At 34.4% G+C, this 23,746-nt stretch overlaps 1 protein-coding gene across 9 annotated transcripts in view; it reads left to right on the top strand.

Moving 5' to 3' along the window:
• HERC4 (HECT and RLD domain containing E3 ubiquitin protein ligase 4) overlaps nt 1-19,284 on the top strand; it is a 100,311-nt gene extending 81,027 nt beyond the window's left edge. For 6 of the 9 annotated variants that reach the window (XM_023754627.1, XM_023754626.1, XM_023754628.1 and 3 more), the window contains 9 exons: nt 3,268-3,366; nt 4,930-5,097; nt 5,327-5,470; nt 7,141-7,307; nt 7,932-7,998; nt 10,429-10,511; nt 14,488-14,671; nt 16,911-17,013; nt 18,624-19,284. In XM_023754627.1, coding sequence (XP_023610395.1) covers nt 3,268-3,366; nt 4,930-5,097; nt 5,327-5,470; nt 7,141-7,307; nt 7,932-7,998; nt 10,429-10,511; nt 14,488-14,671; nt 16,911-17,013; nt 18,624-18,832 — 1,224 coding nt within the window. In that variant the 3' untranslated portion in view covers nt 18,833-19,284. Of the gene's footprint in view, nt 1-3,267; nt 3,367-4,929; nt 5,098-5,326; nt 5,471-7,140; nt 7,308-7,931; nt 7,999-10,428; nt 10,512-14,487; nt 14,672-16,910; nt 17,014-18,623 lie in introns of those variants that run through there. The other 3 variants (XR_002829522.1, XR_002829524.1, XR_002829523.1) reach the window with 3 other exon arrangements.
• The last annotated feature ends 4,462 nt before the right edge of the window (nt 19,285-23,746 follow it).

Here is a 23,746-nt window from a genome sequence, read left to right as displayed (position 1 = left end):
AGAGGAAGGGAGAGAGAAACATAATGTGAGAGAGACATCAACTGGTTGTCTCTTGCACGAGCCCCCACCAGAGCCTGTGATTGAACCTACAACCCAGCTATGTGAATGGAACCTGTGACCCTTCAGTGCGAGGGCCAATGCTCTAACCATTGACAACACTGACCAAGGTCATCCTTACGTTTTAAGCATTAAATTTTTTTAATGTTTGAGCTTTTGTCTAAGATACTATACCCGTAATTGAAGTTTCTAATAATGATTTTAATCTGGTTGTCCCTTCAATGCCTACCAGGTAAACCATTTTGCTTGGTATCTAATATTCTTCTTTTCTCAAGTTTTCCACTTGTCTCATTATTTTTCATATTCTTCCCAATTCACATCTCTCTTCACAATCAAACTTAAGTTTTGCCAGGTAGAGAAACTGAGCCCTAAAATTAATTCTTTAAGACCAAGTTAGGCTAGGATTAGTTTCCCTGCTCTACCTAAATTCTGCAAGTAGGGTGCTTAGTTGCTGAAACAAAATTTTATTATATTCAAGCCTCAATAATATTATGATCACAAGGTACCTGAAACAAAAGTGTTACATTTATAATATATAAGGTACATGTGGAAAGGGTAAGTTTTGTTGTAGATGTATTTTGGTCTACATTAATTCAATATTCTTCTGTAGCAAAATATATGAAATGCTACTTTGAATAGAAATAGTTAAATTTGGACACTAACATTGCTCTTTCCTCATTGTTACATTCTGCATGGCTGTCTTAGGATGTCAACCATGGATTAACTGAGGTAAGTTTGGTGTAATAGTCTCATGTTCAGAGTAAAATAGACTCTGCTTTGTCTTAAGTGGTAGGAGAGCCAAAAGTTTCTCGTGTGTGTGACTTTAAAATATATATGCATATTTATAAAAATGAATTTAGAAATTATCCTGTATAGGATTTCAGAAGAATTTTATAAAGAAAATTAAACCCTATTTTCAATTTAACCTTACACCTGTATGATTCCTTTAAACAATATCTGCTTAAAATTAGTTCCTATTTTTGTTGCCTTCCAGCATAAAATTTAATATGTCCTCAGAATGTAAAAAACAAACTTAAAATTTGACATATGCCTACACAATAAGTAGAAAATATTTTATATTAGAGATGTAAAATGATCTTCAATTTTTAAACTAATAATTGATGCTAGAAATGGTCATAAAATTAAATAAACTTTCAGCATGGTCATCTTCCTCACTTTGTTTTACATAATCAGCAATTCTAGACCTACCTTTTTAACACTTGGAAATGTTACAGAACTTCCTTTATACTTTTGTTATAGGCTAGGTTTTGTTTTGTTTTGCTTTGCTTTGCGTTTTTTCCACTTGAACCAATGAAGCATTTAGAGCAGGGGTCCTCAAACTACGGCCCGCGGGCCACATGCAGATACAAACATTGTATTTGTTCCCTTTTTTTTTTTTTTCTTCAAAATAAGATATGTGCAGTGTGCATAGGAGTTTGTTCATAGGTTGTTTTTTTTTTTAAACTATAGTCCGGCCCTCCACCGGTCTGAGGGACAGTGAACTGGCCCCCTTTTTAAAAAGTTTGAGGACCCCTGATTTAGAGTTAGTTTTAAGTTATATGCCTAACATCGTTTCCTTCCTCATTCTTAAATAGAAGTAGCACATAAAATTATCAAATTAAAGTTGTGGAACCAAAGGGAGAAGACTTTAGAAATCATCTCAGTCCTCTGGAGTTTCAAAGTAGTAAAATGACTTTCCACCAGTAATAGTTAGTGACACAAATACAGGAAAGAGGTGAAAATTATCATATGAAAAATAGTGAAGCCCTGACCAGCGTTGCTCAGTGGTTAGAGCGTCGGCCCATGCACTGGAAGGGTCTTGTGTTTGATTCTTGGTCAAGGGCACTTACCTGGGTTGCAGGTTCAATCCTTGTGTGGGAGGCAACTAATCAGTGTCTCTCTCTCACAGTGTTTCTCTCTCTCCCTACCTCCTTCCTACTCTTAAAAATCAATGGGAAAAATAGCCTCATGTTAGGATTAACAACAACAAAAATAGTGAAGAGTAATTTACTGTAAAGTTAATATAATTCAGGTTTTGTCTTACATGTTGAGAACAAAGGGTTGATATTCTGTACTGATTGGGTACTACTGGATTATTTTGGTTTTTGTGGCCGTAGTTAAGAGAGCATTAGACAAATTGAAATTTAAAAGAAAGCAGTTATGGAGAAGACTTTCAGAATGGCTGAAAAATCTGGGACTATTTAGTGTGGGGGAAAAAAGACAGGGAGGAGAAGATGAGGATTTGAAATATGTAAACCATATGTACTTCCCTGCAGAGTCAAAATGAAGACTGAAATACAAAACAAAGTGATGCACAGTGATATGTAGAAGTGCAGATTCAGACTAACATAAAGAACTTTCTAAGCACTTAAAAAGAATTGGGCTGTTTCATGGTGTATTAAGTTTTCATTAGAAGCCTTATAGCAGGGGCTCTGTGTGAGGACTGGCACAAAAACATTGCTTTGTCCAGTAAATAGCAGGAATACATCCTCCTCCAACTTCAATAATCTGTGAATAGATCAGTCCTCCCAATTTTAAAGATTGGCAGAGCATAATAATACCAGCGCTTATTTTGTATGTTAAACGAAAGAACAGATTGTTAGACTCGTTAATGGTGGCACCCTAATGGCGTGCAGGAAATATCTTTTAAATGAGTAAACAAGCAGATTGCTTTATGGTTGGCCTCAGTTCCTAGAGTAGCCCTAGCTTTTGTGAACTAAGTGCTGTATTTAACTTGAGGGTTTCTAATTTTAGAATAAATTTGCAATCTACTTCACTGAAACTTGGAGTTAATATGTTAAGCAAAAGGTACTTGGAATTTATGGTTTTGTGGACTCTCAAGAATAATCCCTCCTAACATTGGGAATTGGGTTTATCAGTAAAAATTCTATACAGGCATACCTCGTTTTATTGCACTTTATTGTGCTTCACATGTTGTGGGGTTTTTTTACAAATTGAAAGCAACACCAGCAAAAAGATTGACTTGCTTTTTCGTGATACTCACTTTATTTCAGTGGTCTGGAACTGAACCTGCAGTATTTCTGAGGTATTACGCCTGTATTGGGAAATAAGCAACGTGTTTTATTTATGATTCCTAAACAACACACAATGAATAAACAAAGAATGTGATCAACTTTATTAGAAGTGACGGTACCTACAAGAAATATAATCACAAACTAATTTGTACTAATAAGTTAATTTTTTTTCCAGTTGGCAGATATCCCTGTTACAATCTGCACATATCCATTTGTATTTGATGCCCAAGCAAAAACTACTCTGCTACAAACAGATGCAGTTTTACAGATGCAGGTAAAATATTTTATAATATGTACTAATCTGATTTCAGAGTGGTTTTTGGATTTTTATGAAGTTTTTAAAAAGTAAATATTTGAAACTTGCTTATAATCATCTTTGGGGATATTTTGTGCCTGTGTGTTCTGTCTTTTGCAGAGTGCCTTTTGTACTGATAAAGAGCACTGTTGCATGTGACATGTATGTTCTTATGAGGGCTACTTATATGTATTTAAATGAAAATAGAATAATTTAGTCTTTATCATTATATATCTAAAAAATGGTATAATCCTCTTTCATTACAGAAATATGCAATCTTTATAAATAATTTTACTAGTTTACTTAATAAACTAATTTGCTTCAAGTCTTGCTTCATTTTGTGTCCCCTATTTACATACTTGGTAAAAGATAGAGGTGAGTAAAGGTGAAATGATGTTAAAGTAGAATGCATTTGATCACTTGTTAGGAGGAGGAGAAATCTCCTTGAAGAAAGTTTTATTTTAAAAAATTCTCTAAATTTGGTTGTCTCCTTCTCCCTCTCCTTTCTCCCCCAACTCCCTGTGTTTTATGTTAAGCATTCTTTTATTTATAATGAGGATTTTTTAAAACTAGTTTACATATAACTTTGAAGGGCTACAGTAGATTTGCTTTATCATTTGAACCTGTAAATAAAGGTTTTGAGTTTTTTTCCTCTCTGGTATAGAATAGCTAACTGTAGAGACTGAGGACTAAGAAAAGAATGAGAAGAAATCTTGGGCATTTAATATTCTAAAAATGTTTTAAAAAATTAACCCCTTATCCCAATGTTGATTGCTATTTTCATTCCTTTAAAATTAATGCATTTGGTATTCTAAATCCCTCCGGATATTTAAATAATAGATACTAGGGGGAATTTTAGAGATGTGCTTATTTCCTTTTTCATCAATAGAAAAAAAGAAGTATTTTGTAGGATTCTAATACTAACAGCTGTTTGGCAGCTGTTAAATCAATAAGTCACATGGTGCATTTAGTATAGGATATTCCATTTTAAAAAATTTATCTTTATTGAAAGTATCATAGATATCATGCCCCAACCCCACATTGATCCCCCTCCATCCTGCCCTCAAGCCAAGAACCTGGAAAACCATAGGAAAAGAACAAAGTCTTTAAATGATAAAGCCAAATGCTTGCTTTGTGAGCTCATAGGGTGATCACTCTGCTAGATGAATTTCTATAATACTTCCTTAGCCAGGCTATTTCTTACTCTCTTTAGAGGTTTGTTGTTGTTTTTTACCTTACTCTACATTCCAGTTCTCTTTTGAGAAATAATAGTGTTCAGATTTATCATATTACAGTTCTATGCTTACTTAATAGTATCATTAGTTAATATAAAAATTTCAAAAGGATACTCTTTATGCTCAAATCACAGTTTAATAAGCTCATACTATACTAGATAGTGTGTTGGGTGCTATATGAATTGAGTAGTATAGGAGGGGTTATAGGGATTATAGGATATCTAATTAATAGGTAGAGGTTGCTTTATTTAGTCACAGTAGCTTCTTTGTAGCATTGCTATTAAACTTTTCATCTTTTGTTTTCTAGATGGCTATTGACCAGGCCCACAGACAGAATGTCTCCTCTCTTTTTCTCCCAGTGATTGAGTCTGTGAACCCCTGCTTAATTCTAGTAGTACGTAGAGAAAATATCGTAGGAGATGCAATGGAAGTCCTTAGGAAAACAAAGAATATAGACTACAAAAAGCCGCTCAAGGTAATTTGACTTTTTCCATTATAATAACTGGGACTTATATTTTAAAAAATGTGTTTAACGTTTTCCTATTTATTTTTAGTATGTCTTTGAAACTTAATAAAATTACATACTTAAAAAATTTTTCAACTACTAATTGCTGAGCGTTTTTTTGTAATCAGTAACATGTTATAAGGTCTCCAGAATATACTTTCATTTCTTTACATTCAGTATTTGCATTGTGCTATCTTAGGTTATATTTGTTGGAGAAGATGCTGTTGATGCAGGAGGGGTACGCAAAGAATTTTTCTTGCTCATCATGAGGGAATTATTGGATCCTAAATATGGCATGTTTAGGTATTATGAAGATTCCAGACTCATTTGGTTTTCTGATAAGGTAAAAGGCTCACCCATCTAAGTTACTTCTGTGTTTATACTTATGTGTGTATACCTATATGTATTAAATTAACTTAGTAGTAATAAGAGTTATTACTGCATTCTTAACATTTGACCCAGAAATCGACTTTATTGCCATTTGAAAAGTCAACACACATTAATGCTTATCACACATTTCAAATTAGCAAAATAAATTGTCAGTCTGAAAATGATATTGACTATTCTTTCTTCTGATTTATATTTGAGGATTGAATAATAATTACCAGATTAACTTTTCATCTGGAAAAAATTAATTTATCATTAGGAATCATTGATTTCTCTACCTTTATCATTTAGAGCAGAGGTAAACTACTCAGCAAACTATAGTCTGAGCTAAGTTCCTCCCAGCACATGTTTTTGTAAATAAAGTCGTGCTCATTCATTTATCTATTATCATGGCTGCTTTCTAGCAAGGTCCCTAATTTTCAGTATCATTAATATTAAAAAATATATACTAAAACAAGTCATTTTTAACTCAGACAGAAATGTGTGTTTGTGTGTATATAGATGAAAATGTAGAAAGATAGGCAGTTTCCTGGACTACAAATGGCAGTACAAACTGGAACAGATGTAGAGACAAACATTTTGGCAGTAAGCTTAACTACCTTTTCACTTTGTAATTTTTTCTTACAAAGCAGAATTCCTCCTAAAGAAATATTCCAAACTATGGACCAAAATATATGCAAAAAAGATGCCTGTCATATTTTTAATATTACTAGCTAGTTAGAATAACTAACATTTACTGAGCCTTTACTATGTGCTTCAGGAACTGCACTAAAAGCATTTTATATACATTATCCCATTTAACCCTCACAACCACCATGTGAGATAAATACTATTTTTGTCTTTGAAACTCCTGAAGCTAGATGGAGAATGAACCGTATCTGGAGCCCCAGATCTACTTTTTAAAACTCTCTTCTCTTAACTCTCATGCTCACACACTTTTCTGTGACCATATATTACTTCTCTAAAGATTGGGAGAGAGGTAGAATAAGCATTGTTTTCAGTGCTTTAATATAAATTTCCAATTACAGAAAAATAGCTAATTTAGCAAAGCATGGTACTTTTATATCATGTAATGTGCTGCCATTAAAAATCGTGTTCTGAAGAATATTTGATGACATAATTAAATACTTGTGTTGCAATTAGAAAATGAGCAAAACTTAAATGTTTTTCTGAATATTTTTCTGAACTTACAGTAGATGAAAATACATAAGTATTTTTAAATAGCTTCTGAGTAGTTTTTATGTTTTTTTTATTTTCTATATTGTGAACGTGTATAATTTTTTAAATTCAAAAAAAGTTCGTCATCATTTATTAATTTAAAATTTAATATGAAAATGTTTATATTTCTGGCGGGAAATGCCAGTTGAGAAATTATATGTGTAATCTGATCGCAGCTAGATTTTAATTTTGTCTTAGAGAATATATTGAATGGAAATGTGCAAAAGAATGCAAACAGTCATTTATCCCAGGGAGATAGGAATGAGAATGAACTTTTTTCTTGTTAGTCATTACTTTTTTCTATATCTTTGAAATTTTCTACTATTAAGTATTTGTTTTTGTAATCAGAAAATATTTATTACTCTTTTAACTTGGAGAACAAGTCTTTACTTTTTTCCTTATTTTTAGACATTTGAAGACAGTGATTTGTTCCATTTGATTGGTGTTATCTGTGGATTAGCTATTTATAATTTTACTATTGTGGACCTACATTTTCCTTTGGCTTTATATAAGAAATTGCTGAAAAAGAAGCCATCCCTGGATGATTTGAAAGAACTAATGCCTGATGTTGGGAGGTTAGTTGTAAAAAGCGGCAGGGGTGGGGCTTAGGAAATAGGGAATGTATAGAAAACTTTCCTTTTAGGAATGATTGTGTTTTGTTATTCTTGTTGAATTTTCAAAATAAACAAAAGCTGCTTTAATAAAAGCTGTTACTTTGATCCAACATTTTCTACTGAAAGACTTTACAAGTATAAAGCCATTTGCTAAATTTTTACTGGCTTAACAATACTTTGTGAATATCAAATAATAAATTTAGGAAGGTGTTACCTTAGAATAGTTAAATGATTTACTTGGACTTTTACTTCTGATCACCTTCATGCCTAGCTAGAATTTGTAAAGTTTCTTTTTATTTATTACATAAAATGGAATGAAAATTGTATATAAATAAGGACACATATTGAAAATAGGTGAGTACCTTTGTATTCCAAGGAAGAGATAAAAATTAAAACGTAATTATTTTTTCTTCAACAATGTTTATTTTTGCTATTGTACATCCACCATTCTGAAGCAAATATAAAAGTACAAATTACTAAAAAGATTTTATCAAAAATGAATGAGAATTATATATTTACTCATCAGCAAAATTCTCAAAATATGCAATAATGTTTTGCCTAAAAGGAACATTTTTTGTTTTGCAGAAGCATGCAACAATTACTGGATTATCCAGAAGATGATGTCGAGGAAACATTTTGTCTTAATTTTACGGTAAGATGGAAAAATATAGGGTGGGCTGATTATTCATCATCCCTTTTATTTGACAGCTGTGCCTTATGGTGTTTCTTTATTTTGATTGATGAAATTCTTAAAGAACCCTTTAGCTAACATTTATTGAGCATTAACTATATGCTAGTCCTAGAACATGCATTATTTCATTTAATCCTTGTAACAGTCCTATTAGATTGGTGGTGGTATCCTTATTTTACACTTGATCTTAGCCAAAAGGCCGAGAAGCGATGTATTATCCTTATTTTACAGATGAAGAAAACTGAAAAATATCATTACATGTTAGAGATAGTATTTATATCTAGCTCTATGATTTCAAAGCCTACATGCTTTATCATTATGCTAAAGATCTTTACAAATACAAAGGGTCCTCTTTATTCAAATGCTCATTTTTGAGTCTGCAATTACAAAAGTGTTTAGAGAAGTGAAAATTATTGTACCATGAGATATTCATCATCGAACTTACCACTTAAAAGGTTAATTTCCACCCAACACATTCCTTCACACTAACATTCATCCTTACGCATTTTGTCTTACTGTTGGTTGACATACATAATAGAAATACAAATACATTGGAATGTTATTTGGAAAATGAAACTGCAAATCATGTGAAAGAGGCATAATTGTGTTAATTTAGCGAAAGAGATGTTGAGTAACTCATCCAGTAACATGCAGAACCATTGACAAATGAGGATCTGGCAAAAGTAGACTAGTTGATAATTAAGGAAGAGAAAATCACTAAAGATGATGAGACACTTCAGAAGGGAATGATTTGAATATTATAAATTAGTCTCTTGGAAAAGGGTAAAACCTTTAGTTTTCTTTCTTTTTAAAAACCTTATTTGTATATTTGTTTTCCTCCCAAACAGTCTTCATTGTGATCTTATGGTCAAAGCTGGTAAAATATATTCTGCTCACAAAATTTGCCCTAAAAATTGTGCCCTCTCTGAAAATAATATATCCATTCTTTATTTTAAGAATTGCCTCATGGTACATTTCTAAGCAAATTGGTAGATATATGGTGAAATCAATTTATTTCAATAATTGTTTTTATCAGGAAAATCCTCCTTGGACTTTTTTTGTAACTATGACATTTGATTCCCCTTTTCATTTATTTCACTTATAATTATATCAGTTGTCTTCGAATCTTTATTGGTCATCTCAAGTGACTTAAACATTGGGTTCCACATAATTTGATTTCTAATTTATTAGTCACTAAGTTTATGAATGCTTAGTATATTCAAGAACTGTGGTAATTCAAATATTCCCACTACCATTTCTTTCCTAGAGATTTTTAATGGCTCTTAGTTGCTTACAGACTAAGAGCTTTAGAGCGGGCTTCAAAGACATTTGTGATCTGGATTTCTAACTCTCATTGTATTCTTCCACCCAGGGTCTGTCATGCTGCAGTTTTGTTTTCACATACCCTGCCATCTTGTTTTTTAAGTGCCATACATTTTTCAGAACTTGATATCTACTTTCATTTCTGTCCTTTTATTCAATCTGTGTGCTCAGTCAGATATCGAACCCCCTCCCAGTTTTTCAGAGCCCTACTCATTCTTCTAAGTGCTTTTAAATGACATTTCTTCCTCAAGGTCTTTCATACTTCTCCAAATAGAAGTAAGTTCTTTCCTCTGTCGACTGATAGCATTTTGTTCATGTCTCTATTATAGCATTTATTTTATTATAATGCGTTGTTTACATGTCACATTTCTCCTCCTTTACTAGGTAGTAAACTCCAGAGCAGGAATTTATTTATCTTTTATCTGATCATGTCACTCCCACTATAGTGTTTATAGATAGCAGTTACTAAAAAAAAAAAAAAAAAATGTTTTAATAGAAGAGGATAATATTCCAAAAAGAGGGAATATCAAAGAGAAAAGATGCAAAGGTGGGAATGGTAACATTTCAGGGAAAATTAGCAGACTAGTAAGAGAAATAAAAAGTTTCAAAAGTTTCAAGCTAATGACATAACTGGAAGACCCACCTATGATCAGGAATGCAAGGAGGCAGATGTGAGGTGGAAAGAATGCATAGCTGGTCTACACTGAATGCATTTTAACACTTGAATTCTATTTCCTGTCCAAGGAAAACATCCTTTCTAATATTTTACTGTAACTTGTAATGACCATTCTAAAACTTTATGCACGATAAATACTTAGTTTCTTATTAACTAACCAAACACTTGGTAATTTATAATTAGTCAAGGTAGGATTTCAGACTACTAGAGAAAATGAAAATTTATAGTTGTGGCCTTATGCAGAATTCAAATAAGCTTATGGTAGCAGAATTTTAACTCAAATTTATTAGTTCTTATTTTTAATGAGAGAAAGGTAGAATATAATAATAGGTTATTAAAATAATTTAATAAATTTTGGGTCTGACATTGACTTTTTTTAAAAATTTAAATAGATCACAGTTGAAAACTTTGGTGCAACAGAAGTGAAAGAGCTGGTTCTAAATGGTGCAGACACAGCTGTTAACAAACAAAATCGGTAAGTGAATTATAGCAGCATCAGTGGTAGTAATAAGATTCAGTAGACTTTTTTTTTCTGTATTTAGAAACATGTCACGCAACCTTAAGTTTTTACCCAGATAAAACTTAACTTTTTTAATGGTCAGTAAGTAACTTCCCTTTTGCTCCTGAAATCCCTTCACGATATTAATAAAGGGTTAAAAAGATCATAAACAACAACAAAGAGAAGGAATAACAGAAAACAGCACACATTTTTTGAAGCTAGAAAACAGTGATAACTAGCCAACTAGAGAAAGCTATAACGTAAGATAGACTGGGTGGAGCCAAGAAGGTAGCCAGTTCATATTGTAGAATAAAGGCTCTGGAATTGAGAATAAAAATGTTAGAAAGTGCATGGGGTTTAAGGGAATGCTGGAAACAAGATAGATTGGCTGTTAAAGCAGCAGTTAGACACCCATTTCCCTTATCACACCAGTAGCCTGGAAACTTCCCCTCTCCAGCCTTAGCAGAAGATTGGAAATTTACCTTCTGGAGAGATTAAAGTAAAGGTACTATGGGTTTGAGGACTGTTAGATACAGCCAGGGACAAGTGGCTAAACTGAAAACAGGGAGTTTGGAAGTTTACAGCTCCTTCCTATTTGACACTACATTGGAGGATTCTTCTCCTGTAAAACTTCCTAACTTTTAAGTGTGAATGGATAGCCAAAAGTCAGTAGGAAAGATCAAAAGTAATTCTAAGGAAACAGAAACAGTGCAGGATGAAGAAAGTGAAGTCAGGATCCTCAAAATTATAAGGGTAGCATCCATATGGATACTATTAAAAATTAAAAGAAGTGGAAAGAATGAAATTTGTCAAATGAATGGTACTAAAAAACTTCCCAGAACTGTAGTGCCTATTAAGATTGAAAGCGTGGAAATGAAAAAAAGACATATACCAGATCAAAATACAAGAAATTTCAAAATTCTGGAATAAAGGGGGCCCTAAACCCCTTCCAGAAAAAAAAAAAAAGCAGACCATATACAAAGAATTAAAGAGTCAGAATAATCTACTTCTTTTTTGTTGTTTTTTGTTAATCCTCACCCTAGGATATGTTTCCATTGATTTTTAGAGTAGAAGGGAGGGAGAGAGACAGAGAGAGAAACATTCATGTGAAAGAGACACATTGATTGGTTGCCTCCCGCAGGCCCCCCAACCAGGGCCAGGGATCAAGCTTGCAGTTGAGAGGTACATGCCTTTAACCAGGGACCCTTCTGTCCACAGGCCAAAGCTGTATCCACTGAGCCAAACTTACTAGGGTCAGAATAATCTACTTCTAATGAATGATACTGAAGCTAGAAGATCAGAATTGTGGAAGAAAATTATTTTTAACTTAGAATTCTATATTGAAACTATCAAGCATGTGTGGGTGTATAGAAAACATTTTCATACATGCAGAGTCTCAGAGCATTTCCTTCCACTGCCTTTTTCTCAGGAAGTTACTGAAGGATGTGTTCCACCAAAACAAGCAATTAAACCAAGAAAGAGGAAGACATAGGATCCCCCAAAATAGAATCCAATATAGGAGAGAGGCAAAGGAGTACCCGATCTGGGTTAGATCAAGAGGATGGAGGGCTTCAGGAGAAAAGTGCAACTGATGCTACCTAATATATTTGAATGAAATAAAAAGGAGGTTGACAATTCTGTTGAAGTTGGGGATGAAGTAGCAAACTAAGGGAAACGAAAGTTCTTTTTAAGAAAAGAAAAGTAACCATAGAATATTCTGTAGCTTAATTATGAATAATATTTAAATCATAAAAATGTTAACAATGAAAATTAAACCCAAAATTGTTATAATGGGAATATCCTGAGAGGCAAAGTGAGAGTAGGACAATTATATAAAAGGTAAATTCTTACCTTTCACAATAGATACTCAGTTCTTTAGATAATATTTAAAATTGAAAGTCAAGAAATAACAATAGAACTATGTTGTTGAAGGATGAAGATAAATACCAGGAGGAATAGCAAGGCGATAACAAATAGTTGCCTTTGAATGGCAGGAATTTCTGGTGGAAAGGTGTAAGACAGAGAACTGCCTTATTCTCTTGTTCCAATTCTTTAGATAAACTAGCTTAATGGCTGTTGCCAGGGACTTCATCCCAATGCTTATAATACTGATTCTGCTCCTTAAAGCTGTGTAAATTTAAGTAAACTAGTTGATGTCTCTGTGCCTCAGTCTCCTTTTCTGTAAAATGGGATGTTAAATTGTACCTACTGCATGGAGTTATTTTGAGGATTAAATGAGGCAATAATTTCAAAAGGCTTATTAAAATGGTACCTAGCACATGTATGTGCTCAGTAAATGTTGGCTGTTAGAATTATTAGTGTTTAACATTTTTAACTGTGTGTATGTCTTTGATAACAATGAAGCTGTTTCTAATATATTGTGAAAAAACAGGTCTTTCTATGCTATTCTTTTTTTAAAAAAACTTGCTTTTGAAAAACTTAGATTTTTTTATGCTTTTAAAGTTTTTATTGTTGAACTAATTCTTTAAGTTTCTAAAAAATATTATTTCACATAGATTATTGACTTTAGAAATAATTTAAAGAATGTTGACCCTTGTACTACCAGCCCTACTTACATAATGAAACTGTTAGAGACAAAAATGTTATTAGTGCATAAAGCAATCTAGCCTTTTTTGCTTAAGGGACTTTTAAGAGACTTAACTAGTATAGATAAATTTGCTTTCTAATTAGGTAAATTATAAAATTATGCATTACAAAATTATGTTTCTTCTTATTAGAACCTATGTTATATTTTATACTTTACAATAGTCTCATTTTAACCTTTTTTTTCTCTTTGTAAATTCAGTTTGGAATTATAATTTTCTAAGAAAATTATCTGTAGATGACTGAATTTACCAGTATTTCCATTTGTAGAATCATCCTTTCTAATTTGGAAGAAAAGAGTATAAAATATTGAAATCCTTTAGTACCCATTCTTGTTATTTATTTGACCAGAGAGTAGCTGCATAAAGTGTTTGTGGCTTACAGAAAAAATAAAATAAAATAAAATTGTAATTCTAATTACTGGGTAAAGAGGCTTCCTTTTTTCTTTACAGTTTCCTTTTGTATCATAACAGCCAAAAAAGCATCAGGGTTGTGTGTGTGTGTATGTGTGTATGTATACTTGTAAAGAAACTACACTTGCATTTCTTAAATGATTATCCTAAAAGATTGCTTAATTACCCCTCTTGGAATTTAGTTTTTAAAATAAGTTTTGTTTCAGATTTATTGTAATCCAAGGAAAAACAACGATCTTATCAAATAGTCTGAATCCTAAAGCTTGCTTTTTTTAATCACCTAATATATTTAACAAATCACTCCTTTTAGGAATACCTGTGGAATGATGCATGTATATTATAAATAATTCGTTACTATTTTAAAATGTATTTGGATAGCCATTTGCATCATCATTCTTCCTACTAGGAAATGACAGGTTTCATTTAGAAATAGCCCAAGAATGGCTGTGAATGATAGATAAGTCTACATGACTCCTAGATATACCATATTTTTGTATAGAAAGAATTATAAACTTCTCCATAAAGACTTTATTCCCTTTGAATCCTACTCAGTATCTACACTAATAAAAGAGAAAGATGCAAATTGACCATACATTCATGATGTCCAGCAGCCAATCGGGAGTGAGTATGCAAATTAACCCAACAAAGATGGGTTAATTTGCATACGTAGGCACCCAGCAGCTGGGGGCGGGGCGGGACACCTCTCCAGCCACTCCAGGCCTCTAGGCAGTGTGGAAAGGTGGCTCTGGGCCGGAGCAAAGGCGGTGCCAGCAGCCAGGGGAAGGAAGGCCCATTCTTGCACGAATCTTCGTGCATCGGGCCTCTAGTTATAGATAAATAGCAAAAGTATAGGAGGCACTCAAAGTTTTAATAAGACTACAATATACTCCATTTAAAAAAGATTTTTATATTTGCATGTGTGATTTTTTTTCTAGGCAGGAGTTTGTTGATGCTTATGTGGATTACATATTCAATAAATCGGTGGCTTCCTTATTTGATGCTTTTCATGCGGGCTTTCATAAAGTGTGTGGAGGAAAAGTCCTTCAGCTCTTCCAGCCTAATGAACTACAAGCAATGGTTATTGGAAATACAAATTATGATTGGAAGGAACTAGAAAAGGTAGGGGAAAACACATCTATGATATTATTGAATGGGAAGACAGAAGGAACATGGCTTGTTGATGGAAATCTTGTCCTCTCTTTGTTTTTCGTTTTGTACTGTTACTGTCACTTTTATAGGAAAACACTTACTGTACAATGAATATGTTTTAATTGTGTATGAATTAGATAGCATTTTTATGTTTGTGGTATTGGTAGTGTTCATATAGAAAAATGTCATTTGATAGACTGGATAGAGCTAAAACCATTTAGATAGCTAACATTAAAAAAATACAGTACTAAGACAACAAAGATACACAGAGCATTGGAAACTCAAATACATTGCTGGTGGGAGTGCAAATGATATAACCACTTTGGAAACAGTTTGGCATTTCCTTATAAAGTTAAAATATACACTAGCTACATGACCGAGCAGGGTTATGTTATGTTATGTTGTGTTTACACAATAATCTATAAACAATGGGGGGAATAAGACCGGCGTTATTGATTAATGGATACACGGTTTCAGTTTTGCAAGATGAAAAGAGGTTTGTAGATGGATTGTGTTGATGGTTGTGCAAGAGTATGAATGTACTTAATACCACTGAACTGTAAAGGGTGAAGATAATAAGCTTTATGTTTTGTGTATTTTACCACAATATTTTTAACATGTTTTTTAAAATCTTCAAACAAAAACGGGAAACAACCCAGATGTTCTTCAGTGGCTGAATGGATAAACCAACTGGTACATCCATGCAGTAGAATACTCTTCAGCAATAAAAAAGAATGATCTGTTGATGCATGCAACACCTGGGATGACTCTCAGATCCTTATATTGAGTGAAAGCAGCCAGTCTCAAAGGATTACATGCCGTTTGATTCCATTTATATGACACTCTTGAAAAGACACAGAGGCTAGGGGTGGAAGGAGTGTGTAACTGCTGAGAGGTAGCACAAAAGAGTTCTTTGGGATGATGGAACTCTTCAAAATCCTAATGGTTACATGAATAATGTATATATGTGTTTAAAAGTCATAAAACTATGTATGCACCAGAAAAAAATCAAATCTTACGGGGTAATAATTTAGAAAATAAAATTTTTTAATTAAAAACATAATTTAGGACTTCTGGTTAAACATAATGGTATAAACATGTCTGTCTTTGCCCTCTCCCAAAATCTCACTAGAATGACAGTAAAGGAATAGAAATAGAAATACACAGACCAAAAACAAAACAACAAACAGAAAACGGTGAACAAGAGAAAAAGTCTTAGAAGATGGAAAATAGGTAGTTGCATTTATGAGTGACTCAAAGCAAAGAAAATTGAATTTTAAGCCTCTGGAGCAGTGGTTCTCAACCTTCCTAATGCCGCGACCCTTTAATACAGTTCCTCATGTTGTGGTGACCCCCAACCATAAAATTATTTTCGTTGCTACTTCATAACTGTAATTTTGCTGCTGTTATGAATCCTAATGTAAATATCTGAAATGCAGGGTGTGTTTTTCATTGTTCGCGACCCACAGGTTGAGAACCGCTGGATAGAGGTTTCCCTTTCAAGATAGCTCACTGATGTGGCTGTTGGCCAAAAGCCCAGTGTCTCACCAGGAACCTCTCCATAGGGCTGTTTGATTGTCCTTATGAAATGGCAACTGGCTCTCCCAGTTGGTGGGTGATCAAAAAGGCAAGGCTGGAGTCAGAATTTTTCATAATCTAGCCTCATATCTGCAATATCCTAATGATTACAGAGGTCAGGCCTATTCAGTGCAGGTGGCAGAGATCAGGGAGAGGTCATCTTGGAAACTGACTACCACAGAAAGTTATTAGTGTTTTGTTTTTAGTGCCTTTTTTTTTTTTCAGGAAAGATAGAAAATAATTAATTTAACTTCTGTTCATTAATACAGAAGTTTTATATTTATCGCAGGTAATTAATTCCATGTTGAACTTTAATAATCCGTTAACATTTTAGCAATTCTAGTTTATCCTTTAGATACTTACTTTTGGAGGTATTACGATCCTATCATGCTCTTTGAAGTGGTGGAATCAACATTTCTGTCGATTCATACATGTTTTCTTCTCTTTCCCCTGGAATTAATAGTTCCAAATTACAAAGTGCCCAGGAAATAAAGGTAATCAGCTGAAACACATGAGTTTCAAACTCCTGAACAACCTTTCTGTGCTAAGGAAGTGAAGCCAATTTTTCAGATTCAAGAAAAAACCAATATCCCTCCATATTAATAGGGTTTTTTTTTTGTTTGTTTTCTAGAATACAGAATACAAAGGGGAGTATTGGGCAGAACATCCTACAATAAAAATATTTTGGGAAGTATTTCATGAATTGCCATTGGAAAAGAAAAAACTATTTCTGTGTAAGTATTTCTAACTTGTTTTATATTTTATGAGAATGTAATCTAATTATTAAACATATTTAATAGGAGATTGCTTCACTTTTGTTATTTTTTTTTAATAGTATTGTTCCAAGGTCCTATTTATTACATGTTTTCTTATTTTGAAAGTTAAATTCAATTTGTCTCCAAAATGGAATTGGTTCTTTCAAATGAAAACAACTATAATACTGATTATAGTAAACTAGGGTTGTAATTTATTTTAGAAAAAGGTCTCTTCTTTGTTGAGTCTTCATTTTCTTTTTGCTTCTGCCCCAAAACGTTCGGAATTTCTGTAGAAAAAAGAACTTTTCCATAGTTGTCTTATTTGTAACTTAATCTCTGTTTCATCTGTTAAAATCTGTATACTAATGAAATCTTACTGTTTTTCAAGTTGTCAGAATTTATGTATCTAATCAGTGACATGCCCTTTGATACTCCTGCTATTGCCAGGGATGTTTTTGTCAAACTTGTTTTGATCATTGAAATGAGAATCTAGGTTAAATTAGTTTGCAGTGCCATAAGGATATGCAGACATTAAGTGATTTGAGTTTTGGCTGCTGCTTATAAATTTTTGTTTAAAAATGATTGTCAAAACAAATAGGAAAAAAATCATAATCAAAACTGAATTTATATATTTAATTTATAAACTAGTCTTAAATGGCTATTACCAAAAGAAGGGCTCCCTAATGTTTTTGTCAGGGACAATAGTCATTTGTTCATCAAACCTTTATTAACCCTTTGCACTCCGCTGTCCCCTCTCAGGGGACATCGGAATTCTAGCATATCACTCGGATGTCCCCTCTCAGGGGACATTGCAGTTTATTAGTGATTACGGGGAATTGAGTTATTTCAACGCAACTTTTTGAGACATGCATGTTTCCTTGAAGTTTTATCTTGAAATGGCACAAGAAATTAAATCAAAATATCGTAAAATTACTAAGATATATACAAGAAATGTCAGCGGGTTTTGTGTCGGATTAAACAATAAACTCCATATTCCCGATGTGGGACAAAGAAAACGGGACTGCATTGTGTGTTCTAACAGGAAAACACCTGGTGGCAGGCGTCGAACCACTTATTACTGTCAAACATGCACTAATCAGCCTGCAATGCATATTGGGGAGTGTTACAAAACTTATCATACTGTACAAAATTATAAACAATAAAATATTGTTTTTTTTGCAAATATACATTCCTCGATGTCACCCAATTCATATAAGTCCAATATCATTATAATACGTTACTTGGTTCCAAAATTATACTAAATAATACGAGGGTCTGTAAATGCACGTTTCCGCCGCAAAGTAGCGTCGAGTAGCTGGTAGCCAATGTCCAGAATGGTTCGGAGTGCAAAGGGTTAAGCTTCTCCTGTGTGCTAATAATTAAGATTATACTTTCAAAGAAAATATATTATATTGATGTGTAATTATCTTATGTCTCAAATATCATGCTCACACACATTCTGGCAATGGACTTCCATATTTGAGCAAATGTTAATATAAAGGTTTGCTATAGTGCCTATAGAAAATAACTTGATAACCTATATTGGTTTTGATAAAAGTGGTTGGCTGAATGGTTTTTTTTCTTGGCAGTATTTTTGACAGGTAGTGATCGGATTCCTATTCTTGGTATGAAGAGTCTAAAACTAGTCATCCAGTCAACAGGAGGTGGTGAGGAGTATCTCCCAGTTTCCCATACCTGCTTTAATCTTCTAGATCTTCCAAAATATACAGACAAAGAAACTCTACGCTCTAAACTGATCCAAGCTATTGATCACAATGAAGGTTTCAGTTTAATATAACTTGGCGTTATAACTATTCTGTTTACTGCAAAAGCATTAAACTAATTGTGTTTTTCTTATGATGAATTCAGCAAGGTGACAGAGGGAGTTACTATAATCTTGCAAAATGTTCAATGCTAGTAGTATTTATGAAAGCCAAAAAATATTAAAGGAAAAGTACAAACTGTTAATACTGAACTTAATAATGTACAGAACTATGGATTTTTTTGGCCATCTTCCAATAAACATACAAGTATTGTGAATACATTGTAGTTTTACTAACATGAATTTTAAGAGTTTGTTTGCATATTTCACAAATGATCTGATGTGTGAGTGCATGGAAATGTTGCTTGAATTTTCTTGAATCACTGGGTAAAAAACCTTTAACTTTGGCCTGCAATAGTCATTTGATTATTTTTTCATTTTGTAAATAATGTTAAGTTTTGTAATAAAATAGTTATGTTCTGATACCAGTACAGTTTCTATGGTTATAATTGAACTGAGATGACTTTTAAAGGTTAAAAATTAAAATTTAAATCTTATTCTGAGAACTTAAAAAGCCAAAATTAGCCTGGTGAAAATACAATGTTTTTTTGTGTGTTTTTTTTGTTTTGTTTTGTTTTTTTGCTAGAATACATGTCCTTGTGCAAACTTAAATTATGGGTAGGAATTATCTAAATAACTTATAGTTCTTTCTTTTTGTGAATCTTGAGATGCCACTGATAAATGGGATTATCAGAAAGCTTAATGTTTAGTAATGGAAGAACTTTGTACTACAGGTGCCAGAAATAGAAACATTGGCTACTATGAGAACCAATCACTGAGTTATAGTTTCCAAAACTATTGATGCTGCAGGCTGGATTTTTCAGTGATTTAGAAATATTTCCTTGAATTTTTAAGAAACAAATCTTAGTTTTATGGTGCTGTTGCTTAGTTATCTCCTGTCATTAAATTGTAACAGTTGATGCAACACTTGTGACTTTCTGCTATAATGCAAATATTTATTTTTTAAATTTATAAAAATATGCCATGAAAACTGTTCAAATAATAAAGATTTATTGGTTTAATATTTAAATTTTCAGTGGTTCTCATATAAGATTCAAAATTCTTCAAGAAAAGTAATGTCTCAGGGAAGGTCTCTTAAACTTTGGATTGTTTCCATTTCCATCAAATTTGTCTTATCTTACAGAGGTCCCCAAGTCTTTTTTTTTATATATATATATTGATTTTTTTTACAGAGAGGAAGGGAGAGAGATAGAGAGTTAGAAACATCAATCAGCTGCCTCCTGCACACCCCCTACTGGGGTGTGCCCGCAACCAAGGTACATGCCCTTGACCGGAATCGAACCTGGGACCTTTCAGTCTGCAGGCTGACGCTCTATCCACTGAGCCAAACCAGCTAGGGCGCCCCCATGTCTTATAGCTGTAACTCCAAAATCTAAAACAACTCTGAAAAAACTTGCTTATCTCATTTTGCAGCAAAACCCGATCTGAATTGTTGAGGCTATTTATGGCAGGTATTAAATGGGACTTTTTGTACATTTTATTGTGGCAATATTAATGTGTTTATTTGTTTTATTTACATGCTGCCTCCGACCCATAGTTCCAAAATGCAAATGAGCCCAGGATTTTTGGAGAAGAGATTGTGGACTTGTACTTTTCAGTAGTTTAATATAAAAACTTCTCGTGGTTATAGGTGTCTTTTTATGAAGATAGAAGCGTTAAAAACAATATTTTCACCTAAGATAATGTTCCTCAAAATTGCATTCTTCCCTCTGAAAATCATTCCATGTACCTGATATCATACAGTTTCCCTGTGCATCTATTACTTGAGGTTAGTGATTATTCATATCAAAAACATATATGCTGTGAAGCTGATCTGTGAAATAGCCACTTAGGAGCAACAGATAGAATTCATTGAACAAATATATATTTACACACACACACACACACACACACACACACTCTTGCACTGGGGTAGGGAGGGTCCCTCAGCCTGGCCTGCACCCTCTCGGAGTCCGGGACCTCTTGCTCCTTACTGCCTGCCTGCTGACTGCTCCTTATTACTCGGCTCACTGCTCCTTAGTGCTGCCATGGAGGCAGGAGAGGCTCCCACCACCACCATTATGCTCGCCAGCCGTGAGTCTGGCTTCTGGCTTAGTGGCGCTCCTCCTGTGGGAGCACATTGACCACCAGGGGCAGCTCCTGCATTGAGCTTCTGCCCCCGGGTGGTCAGTGCACATCATAGCGACCATTCTGGTCATTCCACTGTAACAGTTGCTTAGGCTTTTATATAGACTAGAGGCTCAGTGAACGAAATTCGTGCATTCGGGGGTGTCCCTCAGCCCAGCCTGTGTCCTCTCGCAGTCCGGGACCCCTCCTTACCGCCCGTAGCTGAGGCTGGAGAGGCTCCACCACCGCCTCTGCACTCACCAGCTGTGAGCCTGGCGCTCCCTCTGTGGAAGCGCACTGACCACCAGGGGGCAGCTCCTGCATTGAGCGTCTGCCCCCGGTAGTCAGTGCGTGTTATACCAACCGATTGTTCTGCCGTTCAATTTCCATATTAGGGTTTTATTATATAGGATTTTAAAATATATTTTTATTGATCTCAGAGAGGAAGGGAGAGGGAGGAAGAGAGATGGAAACATCAGTGATGAGAATCACTGGCCAGCCGCCTCCTGCATGCCCCACACTGGGGATCGAGCCTGCAACCTGGGCATGTGCCCTTGACTGGAATCAAACCCGAGACCCTTCAGTCCACTGGCTGGCGCTCTCTTCATTGAGCCAAACCAGCTAGGGCTTGAACAAATATTTTAACAAGGACACCTGACATCTTACCTGGGAACACAACTCTACAAGCTTAATTTGGGTAAGTCTGATATTCTTTTCCTGTTTCTGCAGACATAGAGTAACATTAACATGGATATTCATGGTAGAAAATTAAAATAATATCACTGACAGTTTTTCAAATTTCCATTTTAAAACTAAAACAAAAAAAATACTTTGAGCTTTGTAGACCAGTAGGAAGAAGGCAGAGACGGAGTTCACTAAATTTTAAGGACCATGATTATAGAGTTGACTAAACTTTGAAATTTTTGTAGCTCCTAACTTTAGTAATTTTAACCAATACCCATTGTTCAGACTGATTGGCAGTAGAACCCAAGATACACCTTTAAATTGGCATGAAATAAAACCAGAATGGAGATTGTTAAACTGAGACCTAAATAAAAAATCCCAGCCTTCTCAAAGGTTTCCTCATAAAGACCATTCATTGGGGTTCGTTTCTACTAATAGATTTTTTCACCTTTCTGAATAATTTCCCTGCATTTAGTTTAACAAAAGATCCTAAATCAAAGTATATGTGCAGGGCAGTCTTCCCCTGAAGAGGCAAGGGGGACACATTCTTGTTCTCAGCCTCTTCCCACTCGGCAACCTCTTTCACACTTTGGCCATCCAAACTCATGCTAGTTTTCTCCTTTGGCTAAAGAAGTCACTCTTATTTCCTTGGCTCCCCACCTTTGTTATTGGCAACTGATCTATTTCTAGAGATAAATTGGGAAGAGTCTGCCTGTTCTGTGTAAGTTGGCTTTCCCTATTAGACCATCCCCTGGGAAGGGAGTATTCCTTCTTTCTCAACTCTTGCTATACTTTTCAATCACTTGGGGGGTACTTTTTCATACTGTGCACAAGCCCCACCTTATGCCAATTAAATCTTACCTCTAAGAGATGATGCTGAGTAATTTCCAGGTGAGAGCCACTCAAAATAGGGGAAATAGACCCTTTCTCCATATTTCTGCTAACATCTAGCTTGAGCTTAACGCTCAGACTGTGTTCATATTTGAAGGGAGAGGTTTTAGTGTGCTTACCACACCCACCTTTTAGATTACAGGTGTAGGAGTTGAGGTTTCAAATAACCATATATTTAATAAGTAGATGATGTAAAGCACCATTGATTGAAGGCACATATACCATCCTATATCATGAAGAGCTAATATGCTAATTAGACCAAGCAGACAGGATGACCTTCCTGATGAAGCTGGGGCTGAGGGCCGGCCGAGGCTGCGAGGGGCTGCAAGAGGCAGCCGGGGCTGTAAGAGCTGAGCCCCTTGCACTAATTTCATGCATTGGGCTTTTAGTCCTATATAATAAAAGCCTAATATGTTAAGTGTCCAGTCATCCATTCAATAACCAAAGTGTAATATGCTAATGATATGCTAAGGCCACTCAATGCTCACTATGACATGCAGAGCCAGTTTTGGCCTGATTTCATAACATCTAAGGATGGGATTTAGGAGGTAATTTTTCTCATGCAAGTAGGATATATCAGGGCAGAGTATTTGGTATTTTTTTAAAAATTCACTTCAAAAGTTTGCTGGGGAGAAAAGCGGACCTAAGAGCAAGAAACGGCAGTCAAGGTTTTATTTATATATTTTTAAGGGGTGTGTGTATTCCTGGCCTCCTAAATAGTAATACTTTGTCCCTCAAGGACTTGAATGGACTAAGTAGGTTTTCAGGCCAGCCTTAAAAAATTCATACCCAGTGTGGTTTGATCTAGCACCAAGAAACTTACACAGAAAACCTAGCTTTTCTAACGGGCTCTTGAATTCACTACATTTGCACCATTCCCTATTGCACCTCCCATCCCCCAAGTCTTTGTATGTCAAGTTTTCTTAGGCCCTGCCTTTCCCCTACATCTTACCTACTAAGGCCCCTATTCTGGAATGGCTGAAATAATTGGTTTTGAAACTTTTGGTGATGCACTAATTGCTACAGTCAGTACTATCAGTGTTTGCTTAAATATTATTCTGGTTAGGTAGTTATAAATTGAATGAAGATACTTACTATGAAAAGAAAGCATCTAACGTAGCCCTGAAAGCTGTACAAACTGCAAGATTTTAAAGTTTTAAAACTTAAACAATGTAAGTTAACGGGGGA

The sequence above is a fragment of the Myotis lucifugus genome, unplaced genomic scaffold, assembly GCF_000147115.1.
Source record: "Myotis lucifugus unplaced genomic scaffold, Myoluc2.0 scaffold_62, whole genome shotgun sequence".
NCBI lineage: Eukaryota > Metazoa > Chordata > Mammalia > Chiroptera > Vespertilionidae > Myotis > Myotis lucifugus.
This window is presented reverse-complemented; position numbering and strand designations above follow the sequence as displayed.